This window comes from Triturus cristatus, chromosome 4_2 (genome assembly GCF_964204655.1).
Source record: "Triturus cristatus chromosome 4_2, aTriCri1.1, whole genome shotgun sequence".
Lineage (NCBI taxonomy): Eukaryota > Metazoa > Chordata > Amphibia > Caudata > Salamandridae > Triturus > Triturus cristatus.
Window position 1 is genome coordinate 733,104,209 of NC_140586.1, and position 26,512 is coordinate 733,130,720.

The window sequence follows — 26,512 nt, forward strand, 5'->3', positions numbered from 1 at the left end:
GCATGCAGCCCTGTCCCAGACCCTTAATTTGCACCGTGGACCCCATCACTGGGGCCATTTCCAGTAAAAAGGGGAGGGTGGAATGCAATCACCCTTCCCAAGCTTTCTTGGGCACCCAAGGACCTCAGGGCCAATCTGGGGGGGGGGGCATGCAGTATCCTCTCTGAGTCACATTAGGCCCTGGGGACCCCATCCCCTGGGGCCATACCAATAAAAAAGGGAAGGAGGCCGCGTGACCCACATACATGAGCCTCAGACCCTGGGAATCCCATCTGCCATAGCTTTATGTATTTTAAAGGGGAGATTGGCACATGTCCCTCGTCTCCGAGCCTCATTAGGCCCTGAGGACCCCTTCCCCAGGGCCTTAATTATTTAAAAGAGGAGGGGGTCATGTGGTTCCCCCTCCTGGAGCCTCATTAAGTCCTGGAGACCTCATCCCCCATGGCCACATTTTTTAAAGGTGTGCAGGGCCCCTCCCCAAGCTTATTAGACACTTGGGACCCCATCTCCCAGGTCCTTGAGCATTTTAAAGAGGTAGGGGTCGCCACATGGCCCCCGTCCCAAGCCTCATTGGGCCCAAGGGATCCCTTCTCCCAAAGGCCTTTTACTTTTTTTTTTTATAAAGGTAGGAGGAGGACTGTGTTGCCCCCCTCCCCCCCCCTCTCCTGAACCTTATTAGGCCCGGTCGACCCATTCCCCAGGGTCTTTTTGTTTTTATTATTTTTTATTTTAAAAAGAATAGTTGCCGCAAAGCCCCAGCCCCCCACCCGAGCCTATTCTGTACCCATCCACCGGTGTCTGTTTTTGGGTGCCCACCAAGGGTACCCAACATATACAATGTTGGTACCACGGGCGTAGCCCAAGGGCCCCTGCTGCTAAAGCTGGCTTCACGCGTGCTGCGGGAGCTTGCATTACTCCTGCCTGCAGGGAACATCTATTTATGCTGCTCCTTCCGGGTGGGAGCAACCTCTTGCTCTGCTTCCGTGCCTGCATCTGTGCAAGCAAAAAAAACTGATCAAAAGTCTGCTCCCAGCTGGCGGAGCATTTTAAAAGCTCCCGCTTGCTGGGAGCATACTTTGTGTTTGCTCCCGTTTGACGGAAATTTTGAATTGGCTCCTGCCAGGCGGGAGCAAACACTAGTTTCCCTGTCTTAGTCGGTGTGGGCAGACTAACTGCTGCGGGTACACTCGGATCAGCAGAGAATCCGCGTCCCTAGATATCTATAAATTTCTGTTTTTAATAACTCCCAAACTACTGAACAGATTTACACCAAATTACAAAAAATAGATCTTTCTGGACCAAGATCTAGCTTTCTGCCAAATTTGGTGTAATTCCGTTCAGCAGTTTGGGCTGTAGCTGTGTCTACAAACTGCATAATCTCCCTAGACATTGAATGGGTGCATATTCTGCATTGAGAATCTGCACACAGGTCAAGGAGGACTATTGACAGTCATTCTGCTTTACTTCTGTTGCTCAAAAACTGCACCTGAATACCAAGGAACCTATAAGAGGGACCCAGTGAGCTGAAAGATATGGACAAAGCCAACTTTCAAAATATTTTCTCCTTAAATTACATTTTATTTATTTTATTTTTTATTGCTTCAGTGGTTGGGAAGGTGGAATGATAACCCTTGGGTCATAGACCTTGGCCAAAATGTAAAGGAAAATCTTTCTTTGTTTTTTGAAGCTTGCATCACACCCGGAAAAAACCTTCCTATTGAGAAGGAGACAAGGTCTGCCTCTATTTTCACCCACGATCAACTACTTTCCACCTAAGAATGTAGAGCTCATCAGCTGCAGACCGCGGAAGCACACCTCTTCATGCCGAGTGGCTCAACAGCATGCTTGACGAATATCATTACACGGTGGCAGTCACCACTGTAGTAATGGTGCAGCTGCACGTCCCAATGAAAATGCTTTTTTTTTATTTGTCTAACTTTTGACCCTAGGGATGTATTTGATCGAACTGTGGCGATTTAATAGCTGTCAGCTAAGTTTTGGCATGCCAAGTTGCTTGAAGGACCGTCCACGGGAGAAATATGTTGGGGCTGTGGGGGGGGAAGAAAAGTTTTGCCAATTGAGCTGCCAAATTAAAAGTTGCTCACATCCACAGCCTGAACAGCTGAATGGATTTACACCCCATTTGACATGAAAGCAGAACTTTACTCACTTAGCATGCTTTTGTTGGTTTATTGTAAATCGGTTCAGTAGTTTTTAAGATATTAGCATTTTAAAAAGTTGCTGTGTGGGTGAACACGTTGTATAGCTCAGCCATTTGGGACTAGCAAATAATTTGCCAGCCCGTAAATAAAAAAAATCAAAAAAAAAAATCAAAGAAGCTGACTGAACGAGGAAGCATTTTATTCTGTCGTACCTTTTGGATTAACGGCTCCAGAGTTAGTTCTGCAGATCCGAGAGATCGGATTGGCTGCCACAAGAGAAGGAGTTCTCTTGCAGCAGCCATTACAGGACTCTTAGTACAATACGCACTCATAAATACGGCCTATAAGGGGGGAATATAGGCACATCCTAACCGAAGGCAAGCTATAGGGTGGGGCTTTGGATTTACAAATCTTATTTAGGGTTTGCAAATCAAAAAAAAAAACAGAGGCCATGCACACCGATGGTTGGAGGCCTGCGGCAGGTTGGAATTGGGTCTTGCACCCAACCACTACGGACAAAGGCGGTGGCGGGTTGGTCTGGCTTATGGGCAAGTGCTGCACCTAACTTTGGCCATGCGCAACAGGAGTTGTTAATTAAGTGCATCATAAAAAAAATAATGAAATTAGGTGAAACCAAAGACACAACTCCTACCATGTGCCATGCTCAAAAAACAAATTTGCCAATGGCACAAACTCCAAAACCATTATCAGGAGAACATGGCACAGTTCTGGCTTTACGGCGTGTGTAGTGTATTTTGATGACCATGTAAGGCAAATTGCAGCGCTTTGTTTCTCGTGTAACCACATATATAAATGTATTTCTTGATGGCCATCCAAAGCCTACCTTTTCCACAAGTTTTTTTTTTTTTTTTTGTGTATAAATACAGCACTTTCCAGTGGGACCTTCCTATCCCAGCAGGATTAGATAATTTAAAAGGAAACAAAAAATGCTCTCAAGTGCTTCAGCTTTGCTGGGATGTGGTATATGAAAACCTGGCAAAATTAAATTATTGCTTTCAGCACTTTTGCTTGGCTTCAATATGATGTGGTGTCGAATTTTGGCAGAGATAAAGTTCATGTTGTAAATATAGTCTACAAATGTATTGCACCATTGAAGTTAATAGAACATCTACAACCAATGAGACAAGGTTTTTGTAACCAATATTTAGGAAACATTTATTTGTTAAACTTCTTTTGAAATCTATCTGAAAGAGATGGTTAGTTATGGATTCCTCACCTTTAGAATTACCCCCAGGCGTCCGACTGAATCTGAAGCATTTTCTTCAGTAGTACCCCTACGCGTCGGTAGGTGGCATCGGTCGACTCTGCTTTCGTTGCGGGCGCCGGAATGATGTTGCGGTATCTACTTAGACGCCATCCCTGCTCGCTGACGTCAGTTCTTTTTTTCTGCGCCAGCCAGCGCAGATCCACAGAGAGCGGTACCTCGAGTCACTTTTTGACTTTTTTTTTTTCTTACTTTTTGTTGACGTCTATTTGAGTCCTCACGACTCCTGGTGTGCACAGGGATGTCCCGTCCTCAAACTAGCTTCAAGGCTTGCGACTCTTGTCGCAAATTGATGTAGGTAATGGACCCACACCGTGTGTGCCTTTTGGTGTTTGGGGCGCGACCACTACCCCAAGTCGTGCTCCGACTGCCGGGCCATGAATCCAAAGTCTTTTCGGGAGCTGTTGCAAAAGCTTCTTGAGGCCCGGCAGTCCGCTCCACGCCGCTCGAGGTCCTGGTCGCGAGGGAGGTCGCGGAGTCATCACCATTCCTTGTCGAAGTCTTCGTCTTTGGGTAAGTTGAAGCACAAAAAGAAGGCGAAAAAGCACCGTCTCAGATTGAGGAAGGTAGTTGTACGACTGACTGCGGAGCCTGTTGGGCCGACCAGCCTCCCTTCCTTCCCGGGGCGACCCCAGCCTAACTTTGTACTTTTTAGAGGCCCTCCATTCGATCTTTGGGAAGCCCGACTCAGATGGCGTGACTTCGGGCCCTACGAATTCGGCTGGGGGCTCTAGGCCTTCGATGCTGGTGGCTTCGGCTCCAGTGCCGCAGGGCCCACAGGGATCCAGGCCTGGATCCGGATTGGCGCCTGTCGACCTTGACTCCTCCTCCAGCGCCGAATCCAATGACTCCTCCACCAACGTCGGTTCTGTCCCCAGCTGACATCAACCCCAGCCTCCCCCTAGATGTGGACACTGAGCCGGACCGGCGTCGGGACTGGCGCCAACCGGTACTTTTGTACCACTGTTCTTCCCTGGTGTTCCCGATCACCCTGAGTGATAAGTAATTGACACGACGCAAAACAAATCCAACACCAATTTATAAACATAAAGCAGACACTAAAATGAAGGCAATCGGATAAGTATAACTGGATGTATGGAATTTTAGAAGCAAAATTAAATCTGCAAAACAGTACTGCTAAATGTCATAATTGCGGTCAATGGGAAAAAGCACTAGTGACAATCGATCACTTGGAGGTCAAGTTGCGTGGAACCCAATGAGGGTACAGGTGATTTGGGTCCCAGGACCAAGCCTCAACAGTGTTTGATTTTTACCTGGCTCCAGAAGCTCGGGTGCAGAGTTGTTATGGCTGTCCATGGTGCTGAAACGGGAGCCGCTGTGGAGCTGGTTTTACTGCTTACTTGGTTCTGGTGGGGAACCAGGTGCAAAAAGTAAACTATGAAGCTACTGCTGATGTTTGGGTGAAGGTTATGCAGAGGTCCCTCGAGGTGCAGCATCGAGTACAAGTGGTGGTTGCTGGACTGCGACCAACAAGCCTAGGCAGTGGTAAGATCAGCAAAAAGTTGTTTGTGTATGGAGCTGCTGGGGAAAACGTTAGCTGCCTGCAACTTGCTGGAGGTCAGGACTACGTTTCCCACAATGCACTGGACCATCTATTTTGGGGCTATTCCCTCGAAGGGCCTGATTTCCAGCGATTCTTTGGTTCTGGGAATTTTTGTTTACCATCGGTGTGCAAGGGGCTGGTGACACTAGTCCAGTGATCTGGAGTTGCCTTTGGCTCTCAAAAGGGTCCCTCTGTCTGGAGTAACCAAGCTTTGGTCCAGGACGAGTTGCAGTCGTGTGGTTCCAGCAAGGTTGCCACAGGTGCAGAGTATCACTCCTTTCGCTTGTGCAGCTCCTGCTGTTGCAGATTCAGGTCTATTGTGTTTGTTGCAAGTCAGATCAGAACTGAGATTCTGGTGTCAGGGGTAGGCCTTAAATCCTAGATTCAGGGGTGTGGGTGCAAGTGGCGAATGCAGCTTATCCACCATTGAGGTGACCACGGGGGGGGGTGTCACCTGGTCTACACAGAACCCTTTATTCTAGCACTTTTAAAAATGGCAGAAGTGTTACTCAGCTGTAAAGACCAGGTAGCCCACCCTAGAGTGTGGCTAGCCTTTTGGGGGGTGTACACTTCCTGAATACCTAATTTTCCACCGGTCCAGGTGCAAATGTGCCGAGGGGGCAGGGTGAAGGCTGTTCCCTCCTTTATGAGGCAGCCTGGTTGCACAGCCAGTGAAAGGCTTTGAAGCTCACCGCCTTGATGTGGCACTTCACTAGGCATTCTGCCAGTGAGTGAGGTGCGACTACCTTCCTGTCTAGGCAATTGTTTCTGACTCCTGGGAGAGTTCACACCTCAAGGCAGGGGTTCAAGATTCATGTCTTGGTGGCAGCAGCTGCGGGCTGGCAGCCAGAGCACAGGAAGGCTGGGTCAACCAGGTGGGCAACCTTTAAGGTCCTGTGAGCCATAAAATTCTAGACACCTTTGAGACTTTAGTCAAGCAAGATTTACAATCTGTATTTAAACACCATAAACCTAGACAGCCCAATCTAACATCTAAAGATAATTCTTAACTGAAACAACTGGCTAGTAATCCCAACATTACTTTCCTTAACGCCGATAAAGGGGGCGCACTTGTTGTGATGGATACAATGCACTATGAACGCAAACTAGACGAACATGTCTTGGACATCAATACCTACTCTAAGCTAGACCATAATCCGACAATTGATATTCTCACAGTATTGCAGAACATCGTTGACAAAGCGGTCCTATCAGGTACCATCGGAGAAACAGAACGCAAATTCCTAATTTCCAAATTTCCAAGGAGTCCGACACTACGGATGCTACCCAAAATACATAAAAATGTGTTGGATCCTCCAATGAGACCCATTGTTTCAACACGGGGTTCTCTTCATGAACCAGTTGGCAAATATTTGGATAAACACCTTCAACCATTAGTTCAGACCATGTCCACTTATGTAAGAGACACCACTGACTTTTTGAACATTTTCCTCAACTTTACCATCCCATGGGAAACGGATATGTACTTCTGCACCATAGACGTTACCTCCCTGTATACATCGATTCCCCACGATTTGGGGATAGAGGCCACAGAACATTTTTTGTTAGTCACAAACACCACAGGATTTACAAGTTTTCTTGATTGAACTGTTACATTTCACATTATATCACAGCTATTTTTGTCACAATAACCAATTTTTTCTTCAGCTCAATGGTACATCAATGGGTAATTGTGCAGCTCCTTGCTATGCGAATTTATTCATGCACAGATTTGAGTTAGACCATATACTTCACACTGAACCTTGGGAAACACATTTGCTTTTGTTTGTACGTTACATTGGCGATATTTTTTTGATCTGGCGGGGCCCAAAAATTACATTAACAGAAGCCATAGTCAATCTCAATACCATCAACGACAGGTTGAAGTTCACTTCTTGCATCAGTGATTCGCACATAAACTTCCTTGATGTTTTTATTTACATCAATGATCAACACATTCAAACTACTCTCTACAGGAAGGATACTTACAGAAATAATTTGTTACATTTTCTTAGTTTCCGCCAGCCTTCACTCAAACGCCACCTTCCATATTCTCAAATCCTCAGGATAAAACGGATCATTTCTGAACCTGAACAACTCGCGCAACAAATACACACCATGGAACGACGCTTTTCTGACAGAGGTTATCCTCCACAAATCCTCATTAAAGCAATTGACAAATCTTTGCATACACAGAGAAAAGACCTACTGGACAAACAACGGACAACTAAATCTTCCTCAAGAGCTGTTATGGTTACCAAATACTCAACTGAAAGTCACAACATCAGAAAAAGTTGTTCTTAAACATTGGCCTTTATTACAACTTGAGCCTGACTTCAACCAAGCTTTCTCAGATCAACCATTATTTGCCTATGAAAGGAGCAAAAACTTTATGGAGTTATTGAAACCTAAGTATTCTCTACAGCCTATTTCGATATACAAGGGTACCATACCTTGTCACAACTGTGGAAACTGCAACAGCATTATCTTGGGTAATATGGTTCAACATCCCACAAAGAGTCACAACATCAAATTGTTTGTTTCAGCTACCTGTGATTCAAAGAACTTAGTGTACATGTTAAAATGTCCTTGCGGCTTACCGTACATTGGTAAAACAGAAAGAAAAATTAAAACACGCTTGAATGAGCACAAGAGCAACATTCGGAACAACAATCTCAAATCCACTGTTGCTGCACACTTCAATGAACACAAGCATAATGTCAGTCAACTACGGTTCCTGGTGTGTGAAATGGTCCCACTAAAGGAAGGGCGCGACAACCGCAAGTTTTTGATCCAACGAGAGACAGCGTGGATATACAGAATGAACTCCCTGGTACCCCATGGACTCAATGATCGTACTGAACTCAGTTGCTTTATTTAAGTCATCTATGTACATGTACCTGTTCCAATGATAAGCCTTTTGCAAACTGTACCATCTAATCTTTTGTATTCACTTTTATTTCCTGTTATCTGGTCTTTTCCTGACATCTCTATTTTTAATTTTTTAATTTTCTCTATCGAATTTGTTCATTCTATTTTAATTTTCTCGTATAGGCATTCTTTTTTTTTTTTTTTTTTTTTTTTTTTTTTTTTTTTTTGTTGAAAAACCTTTATTGACAGTTCAATCATTAACAAGTATGGGCCTACAACCCCCCTGAGCCGGCCGCTAAGCAATCAGAGCAATAAGAGCAAATGTAAACACAGGCGGCACCTCGGAGAGCAGAATCTTCATTCCAATATAGTCCGGCCAGTGAGCCGCGCAAGTAGGACACCAGGAGAAAAAGGGTTTTTCATTTTATAATGAAACAAGACAGTAGGATCAGGTGCCAAACAAGTTCCCAACAGCGATAAGGGGCAAGAATAATAGACGTAAGCAATAAGCAGCAATCTATTGGATCAATGGCGCAGACACTGGAAAATCCGGATGGGGAAGAATATCAAAAACAGTTGCGCCTGCAGGCCCCGGTACCTGACGCCCAGAAAACACCCCGGAAACTGTGGCACACATGAAGAGGCGACGATTCACACCAAAGGAGGTGTACCGCGCTGATCCCAGAAAAGAAAAAAAACAAGAAGCAGAGAAGAAAAAGGAGGCCATGGAAAAAGTGATAAAGACTAAAGAGTCCCCTCCCCCAACCCCCCACCCTGCACCTCTGCAAATGAGTATGGCCCCCCCCCCCCAGCAGTGTGCCTGTCGCCCTAGAACCAGACCCGAAATATAGAAGAAACAGGGAAAAAGGAGTAAGAAAGAACCCCACCAGGTGGGGGGGTGGAGAAAGTATAATAAACTGGAGGAGGGCCTTCAAAACATACCCCCGGCTTCTCCCTCCCGCACGGTGAAGTCTCCCCACCGCAAACAATAAGCAGCACCAAATCGACCATATCAAAAAAAGGAAATGGGGAGCATTATGCACCAACTATGCTAATAACCATGAGAGTACGCAACCGTGAGTCCGCCCGTCTACTAGATGACCACCCCCGAAGGATCAGCCTCATCCTTGACCACTCTTTGCAATTCTGCCCATGCCTACCCCTCGACCCAGCACCATGTCCGATGTTCCAAGGTAAAGGAGTATCCAAAAACAACCGGGAAGCGACGCACACAGGTGGGGTGGAAGTCTCTGAGTACCAACACAGTCCGCATCATGGAGGGACGTCTTTCCCAGTGCTGCCCCAGGATCTGCACTGCACTCAAGGTCCAGGAAGGCTGAATCAGCCAAAGTAGACAAACGTTGCTGGAATCGTCCCTGGGTCGCCGGAGGCCGTGCACGGGACAAGGCCACCACCTTCCACTCAGGTCCAATACCTCCGGAACAGATCAAACCCTCAGTTAGCCGATCACACGGTAGCATACTGTCCGGAGTGTCCGGCTGTGCACTAATCGCAGGGGTGGCCGCGACATTATCCTCCTGTGTGCAGTGCGGGAAGCCCCTGTGTACCTGTGGACCAGCATGCCGCCACTGTCCCAACGCTGATGCCACACCATCGAGCTTACTCCCCAAGACCCCGGCGCCACGAGCCAAGGAGAAATGAAGGGCACCAAGGGCCTCTAGGAGGTCGCCGTACCCCAGCACAGCTCTCTGCGATCGCTCCGCCACACTCCCAAAAGTCACACACTCCCAATCCTGCTGCGACCCAGTGGACAGGATGGTAGGTGGCATAGCAACAAGATGACCGCCGGGAAGGCCCGACTCGTATTGGGGCCGGGACCCAGGGACAAGCGCCTCGAGGTCCACGTCGCTGAAGACAGGGGTCCGGGGGCAGGCACAAACTCAGCCGTTGCGTGGTCACGGGCAACAGTCGTCCCCGCCACGGACCAGCTCCCGCGAAAAGCCGGGAGCAGCCCGCAAGGATCAGGGCGAGCTAGGGGCGGCGTCCGGGCAGCTCACCGTCAAAGGCAGGGGCAAGCACCAAAGAATCTGAGAATTGCACCCCCGGGCATGTCCTCGGTCCGCTACGCTTAGCAGTGGGAGCGACTACGGCAAAATGCAGGCCGAGGGCAGCACCGCTCCGGTGGACCGACTCCACCCAGTCACCACAGGCCGCTGTTGTGAAACTGCCACCCGGCCAAGGCGTCCACTCGAGGTCCCGGCTCCGGGGCTGTACGGGCCGCAAAGTTCAACTGCAGATTTCTCCGGCGGTACGGCAGCCAGAAACCTCGGAGTCACACGATCGGTTGTCACTCTCATTCACAAACACGATCTCATAGCGCAGACTGAGGATCTCGTGCAGGATATCCGTGCGGGATGCGGAGGTTCACGGAGCCGGGAATCTACGCTGCCGTCCCGGTCGCCATCTTGGCTCCTCCCCCTCGTATAGGCATTCTCATAGCATTTTTAATTCTTAATTTCTTCAATTCTCCATTTATTTCTCAACTTCATTTAATTAACATGACACTCCGATCACCGCTGGTTATTTCACATAACACACTACACAGTTTTGTTTCGAGGTGGCGTTATTTTCCTGTACATTTCCTATTACTTTTGAACTCTTTCATCTGTTTCTTTTTCAAACAGCATTAGTTATGCGACCTGCAGCTTCGCAGTTTGTCGCTACCTCATACATGTTTCATCTCGTGTTTACCCTTTTCAAGATGGCCGCCACTTATTTGTCTGTTTTCACTATCTATTTGTCTGTCTTCATTGTTTATAACCCACTAACGAATACAGCAGCACTCTTCCGCGTCTCTTCGAGCACTCGGTCGATGGTCGCTATCGTTTAACCAAGGTAACTTTTCTATCACATTTGCACAAGGAATCTTCGTGGATGTCTATTTTCTACTCTTTGACCGTTTGATTATATTACAAGTGTGTATTTTTCAGGGTCTCACTCACTTTTGAGCTTTTGGTAATCCTTTTGGTCGCCGCTTATCGGTTTGTCTTCACTGTCTATAACTGAACTCACGAATGAAAACAGAAGCACTTTTCCGCGTCTCTTCGAGCACTCTGTCGATGGTCGCCATTGTTTAACTAATGGAACTTTTCCATCATATCTGCTCAAGGAATCTTCACCGATGCACCTTTGGGATTTGGGTCTATCTTTTAATCTTTGACCGTTTGATCACATCACTATTGCGCACTCTTCAGGGTCTCATTCACTTTTGGTATTTCGATAACCCTTTTTGATCCATTCTGATTACACGTATGCAGTTAACGTACAAGTTCTCACCATGGGCTGCACTGCAAATCTGAATTCTGCCCTGTTTTTTTGTCACTCGTTTATTTATTTCACTTATCACCGTGTTTCTACACGTAAGCTCTTTTTCACACATTTTAACACTACTTATATAAGTTAGTTTATCATGGGGTATGCGATATTCACTCCTACTTCTTTTTGCCTAGGATTACTCCTGATAAAGGGTCATACCCGAAATGCATTGGGGATTTTCATTTGGTTTCTTCTAAAAACATGTGACTTGTTGAAACATTTACGAAGAATGAATATTCGTGCCTAAATAAATATGATTTGAACTTTTTGGTGTAACTAAATTTGGATCCTGGTGACTTCGTCACCCATTTACCTGCTGTGCTAAAAGAGGGACACTGCCCAACTTGGGACAGTGCAACTATATTATCATTACTCCACCTTGGTTTAGAGGTCGCTCCTCTTCAGCACGCCATTACCTTTTTGAAAATTGTGTATATTCTGGGAAAAACCGGTGTGCGTGGTATCTCAACTCATTCAACCTTTAAGGTAGCCACCTGGGTGCATGCCACATCCTCCTTTTCACAAGATTCATCATGGAGGCATGTTTGATACCAAACTAGACCTATTTTGGCAGTACCATAATGGAGCTGGCGACTTCAAGTTCGCCCGGGTGCCTGCCTATGTTATTTTTTTGGATCGCCTATAACTTTAAAGTAGCATTTAATGGTAAAAGCCACTATAGGGACATATAAGCTTGCACTGATAAATCCTCACCTTTAATATAATGCACCCTGCCTCCTGGGCTCAGGAGGCCTTCATTGAGGGTGACTGGCATATATTAAAAATAGTGCATTGACTTTTCCAAACATGGTGAGCGCAAAGCCGAGTTTGTGCAGTTTGCACTGCTCCTGCAGTCTTCAATGGCAGGCCTGCTGTCATCTGGTTACTCAGGGTGGCATAAACAGTGCTTCAGGCCCTGGTGATCCCTTTAGCACCCATTCCCTGGGTACCACTGGTACCATATACTGGGGACTTATAAAGGGGGTTTAAGTCCTTACCAATTGGGGTTACCAATTCACATGTATCCGTTTTAGAGAGAGGGCACTAGGTCCTGGGCAGCAGGCTCCAGTGCACTTTCAGCGTCGTAACCATCAGAATTGGGGCAAAAAGTGGGGGTTGACCATGTAAAAAGGGCACTTTCCTACACTCTGCGTCTGGGGATGCAGACAGTCTCAAAAGCCACTAATATCAGCGTGCAGGAGTGGCTCCTATATAGGCCCAACACGTCCCTTCTGGAGCGGTAAGGCATCAATGTGGAGGGGCAAGGCGTCACCTTCTGGCGTGCAGAGGTAAGTTTCCAAATCCAGTCTGATACCTAGGTAATATTTAAAAGGTGAGGAATCTGCGGCTAGATAGTCTCTACCAGAAAGCGCATTACTGACAGTAAATAACAGACCTGATTCACTGAACAGCTATATTCCTGAAACATTCTGTAAGATTAACTAGGTCTCCACACCACGCTTGCTGAGATAAAAACAAAAAAGCGGCTTCAGCTTACACTTATTAGTGGGAGGTCTATCTATTTGCTATGGCTAGTCAAGTGTCAGCCCACAGTAACGTTTGAACGAAGGCAGCAGGTAGGAATCATCTACAAGTAGTATACTTTGAGTGTGCCATACGTTGATGTGAACACCAGTGCTGGTGAGGAGCGCCACCCTTTGGTATCTGGAGGTGAACTCTTTTTAACTTGGGAAGTCTGTTGCAGTCTTGCCTCAGTTTTCAAGGATCTTTTTGACTTCTGTCTGCTTTATTTGGGAGGTGTCGCACGCATGCATATGTTTACGTTTTGCAAACAAACATTTCCTGTTAAATTGTTTGCTTCCAAAAATCACCATACAGGAAGGTACTTCCGGTCGACTATAAGAGGTAAGTGTGTGCTCGACCAGCAGGTTGGGTAGTCTTAGAGCTGCTTGGAGTAAGAGCCTGGGACCCAAGACGTTCCTTGCTCTGGCGGCAGTCGTGCTCCCTTTTGATGCCCTTCTCATAGTTCAAAGCTTGCAGTGCATTGTTCATCTGGTAGGGACCCATTCCTGAATGCAAACTTGGTTAGTCTTTCATGTGTGTTCTCATTCTTTTTCTCTTAGCACTGAAACCTAAATTTGCAGAATCGCAGGATATCTCAGAACTAGCCCACAACTTTGTCATGGTTAACTTGGAGGTAAGAGCTGAACCGGGTAGCCAATGAAGTAATTTGCAGTAAAAAAGTCCATGTCACTTGCTATTGAGGCCAGTCAGTCATTATACAAATGAACATCATTTTTTTTACTTTGAATGTGCTCATCAAATACACCCATCCGATCCGCTAAATGTGTTCAGCGGAGAGATGTGCGGTCTGATTCTGTATCTAGGCTTTTGCTCCCTGGTAGGCACCCTAGTTCCTGGTGGAGGGACACAGAGCACCACATTCAGTGTTTCTGGAGTAGATTAAACGGATTACATAGGAAATTTATGAGTCCTCGAGACCAGATTTTATTCGTGTGGCACTAGTTTGGAATGTGCCTGCAAGAACTCCTGAACTTGAGAACACCCTGAAAACCAGCTATTGGAAAACATTTCTAAAATGAGAGTTTGAAATGAATGTTTTGCTGAATCGCAATAAAACCCCCATAGTATAGCAGACCTATGGGGAGCATGGCGCAAGACACGATTTACTGATGCAACCCCTCATGACGTATCTGTCCAGCTGTGGACACTATTGGGGTGTCAATCTTTACCAGTGCTGCTAGTTCAGAATCGCTGAAAGCCTGCCCAAATTCAGTCTGGCGGGAAAGAGTTCAGTGGGTTGTACTGTGATGTAAGGTGTAATTGTAGAGTGCTGCTTGTCACCCATGAGGGTACCCAAGCGCTGAAGTGTTTTAGAAGCGCACTCTGAATACCACAACCGTGCCAGTCGGAAGGTAACCTCACAAGTGGGCCCACCCAGTGCCAGATTGTGAGGGATGATCTTTGCACTCAAAATTCGCATGAGTTTGAGATTGCTGTTGCAGTGTGAGGTGTGTTAATGGGACAATCCACATAATGTAAAAATGTGTGTTAAACATAGTTTTGGTAGGAAAGCAAACGGAAAAGTGGATTACTGTTGGTCAAAGAAATATTTACTTTCATGGCACAGAAGTAACCATTCCCAAATCTATCCCGTTTACTAGAAAGTATGACCATTCAGACCATTTAAATAATATAGCTACAAACGTGGAGAAGTGAAGGGAGCTACCACCAAGGTTGCAAATATCTATTCATTGAATAAACCACAAAAACCTCTTTACCACTAGAAACGTTTAATATGTTTGTCCTGTAAAAATGGCATGTGTGTACATTTTAAGCTATTTACACTCCATTTCTATCTTTTTTTTTTTTTGTATTTCAACCCACAACTTTGGGGTGCTGCAACAGAATGACGTTTTGGTCGTTGGGATCAATTACAAATTGCTGTTTCAGATTAAAAGTTACAAAAATTTAGATTTCAGGCATGGTCATAAATACTTACAGTCCAATTCACAGTCCAATTCACAGAATAATTTCATTTGTAGAACAGATTGTATTTATTCGTAATTTCATATTGATACAAGTTGGATTTAAACGTGACCAAACCAAAAAAAAAAAAGCAATTTCAGCTTTGATTAGAATCTTTAAAGTTTTATTGACTTACGCATGTCCCCTACCCTTCACAGTGTGAATCTCGCAGCTAACTTACGCATACTATTTAAAGACTAGAATCCGATATTGAAGGGAAATCCGTAAATTAGGCTATTTTCTGTGTACTTTTAATCTTAATCCCATTGCAGTAGTAGAAAATGCAGTCAAGAAATCCTAAAGTCTGTAAAGTAGCTCGGTCGGTTTAGTGCCTGCTGCAGAAATCTGTGTGTAGCCTGCAGGTCACAGGATCGATTTTCCCAGCGTCCTTTAATTCTTTCAGATGAATGGAATATGTCCCACTGAGCTAGATTGATGGAAACAGCTACTACTTAAAGTGTGAAGACACAGTTCAGCTTGTGGTGTGCAGTGTATGCATGATGCATGCCATTTCAGAGTCTAAACTACTTTCATATCAGTCAATATTATGTCTATTATGTTTTTATCAGTGCTGGCAACCAATGTTTCTTGTGATCCGTAGGATGATGAAGAGCCCAAGGACGAGGCGTTTAGTCCTGATGGAGGCTACATACCGAGAATTCTTTTTATGGGTGAGTAGAGCATCCCCTACAAGTGAACACGTACAACGCGGCTCCTTTAATTTATTGGACCCGACATTCATTGGGTCTTTCTTGATATTGCAGATCCCAGTGGCGAAATTCATCCGGAAATCACCAACACCAAAGGGAACCCGAACTACAAGTACTTCTACAGCAGTGCCGATCAAGGTCTGTAGTGCCCACAGGAGGGTGGATGCCTTGGGGATTGTGTGTTGTCTATTGTGTAATAGGTGGCTTGTCTTTGTGACTTCAGAAACTACGGTAGATCAAAGTAAAGTACAAGTTGGCACATTTTAGAAGATTGAGAAGGTTTATTTCATCACCAAATTCGCTTGCACTCATTCTCTGCTAACACACAAGCAACTTGTAGTTATATTAAAAGACTGGCTCTTATTATTGTACAAAAGTCCTTTTTTATTTTAAAGAAAGGTCTGTCACAATAGTAATAAAAGTATATCTTTATTCACATTGCCTCCTTGACTCTGAGTCTTCAGATGCTGTTGGTGCAAAACCCAACATTGGCCACAAACACTGTAAAAACAATTTGTCTGGTCACTTCGCATATGCTATCTCTTATCTATATATAGGTACAGATACATGTGTACAAATGCAGTTATTTTGACAATGTTACATTACAAAACATCAAGAGCCTGAGCAATTGACCTGTAAGGTATTTTATGGAACCTTATCTCTACCATGCTCAAGAACATCGCTTGTAACTTCATACGTTACTTCACCAATGACATCACAGCTGCACCTATTTGATGAAATCATTTAATTCATGCTAGCGAGTAACCATAAAATGCATTTTGTAATCCGTGATTGTTTGGCTTTTCTGCAGTGAAGAAGCTATCTGGTTAAAGTAGGGCAAAACCAGATATGTAAAGATAAGCATTTTTGCAATAATAGTGACAGTTATGTTAATCACTTTTGAGGTCAAAGTAGACTTGATTTAGGTCTTTGTTTACTGCCACGAGATTTGTTTGTCTTAATGGAGCTAAAGGGGCCTGATAAGAGGAAGAGATAGGGTTAGAGCTGACCCCGTTCATACTGGAGGGACTTGTATGTATGTATCCCTCTTCAGAGGGGGCGATGGCCTGACCACACGGGGCAGTTGAGGATGCAGAGTGACCGGTAGAAATGTTCAGTCCAGTTCACTAACTTTTGCATGGTGCTTAAACCAGACACATCCACGTGCTCCGACATCTTTAGCCAAGATGACATGAGGTGTGGAGAGTGGTATTGCATGTTCTGTGAAATATCCTCTTACAATTTCATCCATGAAAACTCCACATTTGTGTGTGAGGTTCCTGCCTTTTGATAAGCTTCATTTTTTGTCTCTGGTGCTGTTAGTCTACAAGTCAATCCTACAAGGGAACCAATGGTGTGCATAGTGAAGGCACTGTTGCAGCATCACTAGTTTGCATGTGGAGACTTTAATGTAGAGAATTCTTGAAGATCACACAATTGTATATGCACATAGATTTCATGGTGATTTTGTTGATCCTTTGAGATTCACTTTTACTGGTGTCACTGCTTATTGTGTGATTTACTTTGAACTTTCAATGTGTTTGCTAATGTTTTCTTTTGAGACTGGTGAAAGTGATGAGGTTTCTTGGCCTTGTCAAACAAGCATGCTGTGTGTTGAGGCTACAGTGACTATGTGAAAACTTTAGAGGGCATGAGTGCGCCTACATGATGTCACCAGTGAGAAAAGCTTTGTGACGGAATTGGTTTGCTTTGTGGTCGGGTCTTCCATTGGGTACCCTGTTAGCTTGGATAATCTCAGCCGTTGAAAAGTCTTCATCGTGTCAAATATAAGATTGTGTTATTTTAGTTTGTTTCAGCGTCTTTATTTGTGGATCTGATTTTGTGCTCCAGTATCTTAGAACTTTTAAGATCAACGCAAGAGTTGCAGTTGAGGCGGTAGTCTGTGAGATCAGAATAACATTTACAAGGATAGTCCAAGCCTAGAAATCATTCTAATTGACCTTGCAGTGCCCCAGAACATGTTTACTATCTTGAGATACACATTCACATACTCGTCCAGGGACTACCTAATGGTCCTCACAGTCTGACCAAGGATTATTGCCTGCAAGCATCTTTCTGCAATTCAAAAGTTGTGCTTTCCCAATTGATACTGCCAGTTTGAGCATTTATGAACCAAAATAGCCGGGCTTACACTGTTCATACAGTGGGCAACCAGCAGTGTGAAATATTCAGTTGCGCTTGTTTCTATTTAGAATGTCCGTTTGCCTGCTCAAGTGGCATCTTGTCTGTGACCTCTTTATTTTTTGACCACTTGTTCTAACCTCTGTTGTAGATGCTGTGTTTTTAAAGCATTTTTAAATATGTATTTCAGTTGTTCACAGCATGAAGGAAGCACAGGAGAGGTTGACGGGGGACGCATTCCGTAAGCACCTTGAAGACGAGTTATAGTATTATGACCACTTTTTTTTTTTTTTTATCCATATCCAACCGGAGAAGTGTTGAAGACATCACCTTGTGCACATACACCCCCGAATTGCGACTGTGGAAGTTTATTATTGAGAGATCATGGGCTAAGTAACAACTGCTATGTTAAGCACATTAAAATACAGCAGAAATACCTTTTCTGCCAAGATTGTATCCAACACTAATATACTTTCAACATGAAATAGTTACTTATTGTTTTGAAAATATGTTTACTTTGACTGTTTTTGAAGTTCAGTGTTTACTAGAGCAGACCAATTTCTTCATACTAACTTACTGCCGGCTTCCCAGCATGCAACTCTACACTGAAGTGCCAGCCCTCCTTTCAAAAATGTACGACAGGGGGGAGTGCCACTTATCTAGAGTTACTAGTCACTGCAGCATTGAGTTTGGCCGTGTTAGACTGCGCATGAAGCTGGGGTAAAATAAATATAAGAACTGCCATTTCTTACGAACCCTGATTTTTTTGGAACGTTCTCAACCTTGCTAGTGTTTCCTGTTACATTAATGTTTCAATTACCATTTTTCTGTTTAAGATAGAACTTCTCTCCCTTGCAGACCAGCACCAACATGAGAAAGGTTAGTCTGTTTTTTGTTTTTTAATAATGGCAGGATGGTGCACTTCCGCGCCAGACATCGGCGTATACTTTACCTATACACAAGGCTTGCTTTGAGAAGTGAGGGAGATACTAGGTACTTTTGTTTACCACACTGGGTAAAAATTTGAAGAGTGATGTAAACGTACACAAACAAAACGGTACAGTATGGGAGACAGAAAAACTCCAATACAGGAAAGTAATGTATTGCTAGTCTGCCAAGATTTTATAGGTTTTGGCATTTATATGTCTCTGTATAGATATAATTTATTTGGGTATTCATGAGTAAAGGTATATTCGGAGATGTTTAATAAAAATAAAAAATACAGCATGCTTCCTGCCACTTCTCTGCGAGCTTCCCATCTGTTTTTGAAGATTGATCTCCCCTTGGCAGATGCTGTGACAGGCCACGGTAGAAGGCCCTCGATCCTTGGCGAGTTAGGATTTTCCTTCAATGTATTACAAAGATGTGGGTTGCTGCCGATCACTGTTGAGAACCAATGCCACAAATGTACATAAGAATGTACTCCATATTAGGGTCAAGAATTGGCACTTGTTGTTTTTAGTGTTTTGAGAAAACCTAAGCAAGCATTATTATAAGTATATATTCTTTAAGCAATACAGAAATTTGAATACATCTAAATGGCATTAGAGCATTGGATTGTTGAGTGCTCCATTGAAAACAATTGAGTGCTCAGGGCTTCTTATGGCTGTAGAATCCCGGAGCATCAACATTCCAATGTTTAACAAAGGCCTCATGGAGCCCAAGGGGTTTTCAACCCCCTTGGGCTCCGTGAGGCCTTTGTTTTACATGTTAGAACATTCTGCCCTCTAGAGGTGGAATGTTCTAATAGCCTAAGAGCCTTCCGTTGCGGACCCTCCCAGCCATTAAAGACCTTCTCCAGCGTCAAAGGCGGGCTCTAAGGCCTATATTCGTAACCTGCAAAGAAAGGTAAACAGTTACAATATATAAATATATACATACATTTACGTGTAAGTTTTCCTTGTTCCTTATACCTTTTTGTTCCTGCACCTTCACTCCAGCTGGTGTTTCATTGAGCTTCAGTATCTGTAAGGATAACTGTACTTTAACAGCAAGTGACCCAAATGTAGCCTCATTGAAGGATCCTTGTCTTCTCACTGTATTGTATTTTTGTACTACTCGGCTGACCTGAAATTGGAAAAATAAAACTTTTAAAAGATGTGTTTGTTTCTCAGGGTTACTGTATGTACGTTTCCGTCAGTCTGGTTTAAACATTCACTTTTTCGCTCAAATAATACCTATAGTTGGAGGCTTTTTGATCGTATTTTGTGGTCTACATCGGAGTCATTGAAAGTCAAGAAGCTGCTCAGTGATCACTGTGTATTGTTGCAGAGGTCCAAACGATAACCAATACGGGTTCTCTCCAGTAGAGTTGTTGAGCTGAACCTACTTACATTGAATACAATGATGGTGGAACATAGAAATGCCATTTCCTTTTCATTTGTTATCTGTTTAAATTGTAAAAAATGTTGTAGGCGAAATGTTTATCCAGTAACTGTTCTTCTTGCTTGGTGCCCACTCTCCCTGATGGACTCCTTAAACACCACCTTTAAAGCTGAAATCCGAGAATGTTCATGTGAATTGTGGATGTTTTTTCCCATGGCAGACAGATCTCACAGGCACATTGTGAAATGCACGAATTCCAGACTAATGCGTGCAACATTTAGCTACAGTTACAAAATGGTGAGCTATGGTCTTCTCTTCAAACATACTCTTCAACATCTCTACTAGAACAATAGCTACTGATTGGTGAGGATATGGTGAACCTATAAGCGCAGGAGAAGTTGATCTATAAGTTGAGCACAACAGCTTGCTTACGTTTACAAAATTATCGCTTTTCTAATCTCATGTTAACCTTTTGTAGCTGCTGTCAAAATATGAATGTATGAGCACCTTAATGAATGAGCCTCAGCGAGAGTCATCCGTGGGTTATCTCAGTTGGCTTTTATCTCTTTTAACACTGGCATTGCCACAGATGTCAAGAGTGATGGTCTTACACCATAAGAAAGGTCTGCATTAATTCAGCTGGCAGTGGTTCTTGAATGTAAGAAAAACCTTCTGGCTGGCACCACTAGTGCTCGATGTTTCCCTCCTCTGAGGGACCACAATTCCTCTTCAGCACCTCCATACCCTGTCCTCGTCTCATGGTGTCCTTTTCTAAAGCTAGCTCTTTCAGTTATTTGAGCACCACAATGCCTGGATCCTGTAAGGCAAAATTGGCTTGTAGAGATGCAAAAATGAGGGCATGTGGGGAAAAAACAAGCTGTGGCACAGATGTGGGACACAAGCCTCCAGTCACAGGTTTCTGGCTGCGGCATAACGCAGACTGTTGAGGTCAGTTGATAAAACGAGCTCTACATAGGTAGACAAAAGTTATCACTTCCTGCAACCAATTTGAGGTCAAGAGCTTGCATATCAGAGAAAAGCTAAAGAACATTTGGCAAAGTACACCAGACATTTACAATAGGAGTGTATGGAAATACCACAGCACCCATTGACCATCTGACTCCAGAGCTTTTCCATCCGCTCACATACAGTTTGCAGCTTGTGGTCCCATTAGCACATGGCTTTCAGGATGTGGAAATACCAGGTAGTCTGCTACCTACCAGTATTTCCTTGTGTTGTGTAGTTCCTAAAAATACATAGGATCTGCGCATTTGTTGGATAACATAAACGAAGGGAATGGTGTCTATACTGGTTCCATACTGGTTTGCTGCGACCATGAATAGACAGGAGCAAATATAAAAGATGACCAGCCACAATAGAGTAAACGGTAGATGCAGGTCACTGTGCTCCTTGGGCCTAGGTTAGGGAACATAACACCCACTCCTCATCCGAAGGTCGACATGGTCAACTAATGCTAAAATAAGCCTGCTAAAAGCATAAAAACATTGTCGTAAAACCAGTGTCTAAAAACCTCTAAAAACATTATATGTAAAAAGGATGCTATTAAAGTTAAAAAAGCTCTATAAGCCCACTGAAGAATCAATATATGATTAGACTGACTGAGCACATTGAAAGCCATGGTGCTCAGTGAGAGCAGAAGGAGAAAAAAAAAGTTTCTCATTCCAATTTGGCTTGTTATGGAAAAAAGGTAGAATTGTACCCATCACACGGAGAGCCAAATGTTTGTGTCCTGTGTGAGAGAAGCAACATCACTGTAACTCGCATTCGCAGAAGATGGTCCCTGTAGCACCTCTTGGTGCAAGGGAGCAGAGGTGCTCTTCTCCAGTTCCCACAGCAGCCGCTGAGGAAGCACTCGACGCCTGTGGTAGTCGTCCGTTCCACCAGGAGCTGAAGCATCCCTTGGAGGCTCTAAGAATGCAGTCATCAACATGGGAATACACTGAGGGCACCAATACTCGTGGGCCTTTAAGGAGTCCAGGATAACGTCTATGTCCGGTGGCTAACCGATGGAAGAGTCCGACACAAGTCCAACGGTCATTCATATCCGCGGAACACAGGCAAAATCCAGTCAAACCAGACTGGTCTGAATGATAGGAACCAATGCTCGCTTAGCTCCCGAAGCCGAGGTATGCCCAGTTGGAGCACCATGAGTTCACAACAACGTTGCACCAGCAGGGCTTTTTCCATCTCTTGATGAACTGGGACGTCCATTGGGAAGCAGGGAAATTAAAACCAGGATGCTCACTACAAGTAGTAGGACCAGCAGAAGCCCTCCAAAAACACTTCCCAATACAGAGTGTATGAATGCTGGAATGACTCCAAAGATTGTTTGAAAGGTACTCAATGGTCCAGAACCTATACATTTAAATAGGTGCTCAATCCCCTTCGTATCAGACATGCTAAAGATACGATGAACCATTTTCCGGAAACAGAGCGGGAAGTTTGTATGGACTAGTGCCTGTATCTCAGATGAAGACCTTGCAACCTGGAGATCTAAAGTTTCTCGGGCTAAGGTTAAGGCCACATCTATCTGAAAAAACATGGCTTTCAGTCTGCTCAGAGAATCAAACCTAATAAAGGAAACCTTCTATGAAGACCATAGCGTTGCCTCCCTTACTGTGTGGGCCGGTGGAACCAATACTTGCATACAACAAGTAACCCTGGAGCTTACTGTGACCAGATGTGATGCCCGAACCATCCTACAACAGAATTGATCATTCAGCATCAAATAGCTTCAGTTCAAGAGCAGCTACAACACTGGATGAATCACAGCAGCTGGGGAACCCTTCAAGTAACAGGGCAAGTTTGCAACTGAAGCATTACAGGCCCTGTGAAGTAAAATGTCCTTGCAAACTAAAGACCCACTTAAAGCACCTTCACAGTTTGAACCACTGAGAAACTTCAGTATCCCCATTCCTGCATCTAAATCTGTACGGTAATTCCGAGTAATTGTGTGTGTATATATACTTCTCCTAGCGCTTCATATCTGCCTACCTGATGGTATTTGAGACTGTATTGAAATTGGAACGGTATGACCACACTGTCCTCTAGGATTGCGATTCTTAAAGGTTTACTGTATAAAGAATCGAGATTTTATTAGACAAGGAGGCTAGAATTATTCCTTTTTTTTTTGCCACCTCTGAGCAGCAACCATTAAAAGCTCAATAGAACTCAAGAACATTACAATAACGAAAAGAATGTTCAGTTCCATAAATAGCACGTGACCTCCATCTTCCTCCTCTTTCGTTTGCTGTTTCTGAGCAGATAAGTATATGCAAATTATTTAATTTAGATGTGTATTTTAAGATAATAAATGTCTGATTGTTGAAGACTGTTGGATACCCAACATATGGTTGTATATTTGGGATACAATTTGTTGAAAATATTTTAGATTTTTAAGTGAGTACTTAGTATGAGTGGAAAATAGTAGCTAAGTGATTGTTGGTATTATGGAAATTAATAGTTTGAAGATATTTTGAAAACTAAGAAGGTATTTTAAGGTAATCTGTAGATTTGATAAAAAGTAGTGGTAACATAAAAAGCGAGCGTTTTTAAGTTGGGATGTGTTCTGGCAAACATAGGAGCACGAGCAGCAGCAGTGCATTTAAATGGATCCGTTGTTTTCCATCACGTGGCGTACCGGATTACTCGAGCTGAATTGAGACAGTGTGTGAGTGCATGGAGATGGGACCATTGTTTTTCCATCGTACAGCATACATGTTGACTCGCGTGAGAAAGGAGAAGCATGTGGGTGGAAGGTGTTCAAGGTAGTGCGACTAAGTTGCACAACTTGCCTTGTGATTGGGTGACATTTGTGCAGTTTTCAGAGGGGGATTGAACGTCCTCTAAGCAATACGTGTGGTTTCTAGAGTAGATTGTTCTGCAAATTCGTTACCATAGCTACGGAGTATCATTTTAAGCTTTGTGTGAGGAAGGGGCTGTGTTTTGAAAGAGCAGGAGATCATTTGCAGGATTTAGATGGTCTACAATATATTCTGATTAAATAGGAATTATTAAAATGGTTGATATGGAGATAAATAAGGGAGAGCAGGAGAATCTGATCAGGAAAATTATTTCTGAGGATTTAAGAGGTGATTCAAGAGTCTGTTAAGCAGGCTATGGGCAAGAGGAAAAATACAGATGAAGTAGAATGTTAGTCTGTTTCAGATGAGAATAGTAAGAGGCCCTGGAAGGAAATGTTCAAAGAAAAAGCATTTATAAGTTAAAGGAACGCAGAGTGGAGTCCAAGGCTGCTCTCAAAGAGAGGGTTCCTGGTGCGGTGCAAAGAGGTCAGTTTGGCACTGAGAATGGAGGAAACCCATCAGAGGATAGGAGCAATAATGATAACATGGACATAGATGAATATATCCTTGATTTGGAATAGAAGGATGGATTGGAGGATGAAAATTAAATTGGTGGTAGAGTGAAAAATAAAGAAACTGTAGTTGTTCCTTTTTGGAAGCTACATTTTAGTCCAAAAGAGATTTGACACCTTAGAGGGAAGGTGGCCTTTGGACCACGTTTCAGATTACATAAAGGCAAAATTAAAAAAACATTATTGAAAGAAGAGATGTTATGCGGGCAGAATGCTAGAGACTGTTTACTGATAAAGTTTGACACACCAAATTTGAATCCAGAGCTGATAACTTATCTGTTTAAGATGGGCAAGGATCCTAGAAAGGGGTTAGAAAAATCCCTAAAACGGTGTCAAGATAAAGTGCTTGCTACTTTGGGGCCTTTGGCCAAAATTGTTGATGCTGTGAAAGAGGCTTATATCGAATATAGATTTTGATTGGAGTCTGTTGCGTGGATGGTGTCCGAGAGCCATTTGCTTTTTGGAAAATGCAAATGCAGGGTTTTTAGCAGAAAGAAGGAAAACTTCTAATGTGCATAAACCCTAAGCTAGGTGATTTAGCTAATAGAGAGTCAAGTGAGGATGCCCGTGGTTTACTGTATAGCGATGGTATGATGAAGTCTTTAACAAATTATGTATGTACCTTCAGGAGCCTGGATAAGGCGTAGACTTTAATGAGGAGAGTGTTTGCAAACAATAGCTTTTATGGACTGGCTGGTGGGAGAGGGCAAACTACCAGTCGTGCAACCTACAGAGCCCAATTTCATAACCAGGTCTATGGTTATTATAGAGGACAAGGAGGTTCTCAATTCTTTCCACAAAGGGGAAGGTCCCGAGGTCATACATACAGAGGAAGGGGTACATGAAGATTTGTTTCTGTTTCTATCCCGACAGGTATAGGAGGAAGATTAAAGTGTTTCAGGGAATAGTGCAAGACAATTACCCAAGATGTTTGGGTTCTAAGAACTATAGAGGGTTGTTCAATAGATTTTGTTACAGAGCCGGTTCAAGTATACAAACCTCACACTTTGGTTTTTCAAGAAGATCTAATGCAAATAGTACAAGAGGACGTTTTGCAGATGTTGCAAAAAATGTAATTATACAGTGGACAAAAAAGAGGGTTTTAAAGTACTTAGTTCCTAGTGGAGAAAAGGACAAAGGGTGGAGACCAGTATTGACCCTAAGGAATTTGAATCAATATGTGACGTATCAACTTTTCAAGATGGAAGGAATTAATCTTTTACGAGATATACTCCAAGAGAATGATTGGATGGTGAACATGGATCTAAAAGATGCATATTTCACAATCCCAGTGGCAAAAAAGAGTCAGCAGTTTCTGCAGTTTTGTTGAAGAGGTAAATTAAATCAGTTTCAGAGTTTACCATTTGGGCTATAATCGGCCCGATGGTGTTTTACAAGGTGATGAGACCGGTAGTTGGTTTTCTAAAAAAGAAATATAGTATTGATGAGTCGGGAGATTATAGAGTTAGAAAAACTGTTGGTTATGGTGAAAACTGTTGGAGAGTTTAGGATTTGTGGTCAATATGGAAAAGTCCATATTAAGACCTGTGTAGAGTTTAGAATTTTTAGGATTTGTAGTGGACACTGTATCAAGTCAGTTATGTCTTCCGGAGAAGAATATAAAGCAGGAAGTACAATCAGTAATGAGTAAAGAAAGGGTGAAATTAAGAGATTTAGCACGAGTGATTGGCTTGCTATTTTCATCTGTTCCAGCAATCTTTCCATGGCCATTGCATTACAGGGCCTTACAACGTTTAGAAATTGCAGGCTTAGCAAAAGGTTTGTGGTATAGAGACAAGACATCAATTTCCATGGAGGCAAAGGAGGAGTTACTTTGGTGGAAAAAGAATTTTTGAAACTTGGAATGGCCGAGCAATTTTTGGGATAGCTCCAGATTTTGTGTTGGAAACCGATGCGAGCAATTCAGGTTGGGGAGCCATTGGTTTAGGTCTGGAGACGGGAAATCTTTGGACTTTGTTGGAGAAGGAAAAACATATAAATTGTTTGGAAATGAAAGCAGGTTTGTTCACTTGTAAGTTTCAAAGCAGACTTACAAGGGAAGTCTGTGCTGTTGAAGATGGACCATATAACTGATGTAGCATACATAGAGACTAGGAGGAAAAAGGTCCAAGGAATTGGGGGATTTGGCGAAGGAAATATGTGTTTTGTTTAGAACAAAAGAAAGGATTGAGAGTGGAGTATTTCCCGGGA

The 26,512-nt window shown here is 43.6% G+C and overlaps 1 protein-coding gene across 1 annotated transcript in view; it reads left to right on the plus strand.

The window, feature by feature from the left end:
- The window catches only part of TXNDC12 (thioredoxin domain containing 12), a 72,954-nt gene extending 53,274 nt beyond the window's left edge, over window positions 1–19,680 (plus strand). Inside the window, exons 4-7 of the mRNA XM_085602625.1 lie at window positions 13,303–13,376; window positions 15,330–15,399; window positions 15,493–15,576; window positions 17,771–19,680. Of these exons, the coding sequence (XP_085458751.1) occupies window positions 13,303–13,376; window positions 15,330–15,399; window positions 15,493–15,576; window positions 17,771–17,847 (305 nt within the window). The 3' untranslated portion in view covers window positions 17,848–19,680. The remainder of the gene's footprint in view (window positions 1–13,302; window positions 13,377–15,329; window positions 15,400–15,492; window positions 15,577–17,770) is intronic.
- The last annotated feature ends 6,832 nt before the right edge of the window (window positions 19,681–26,512 follow it).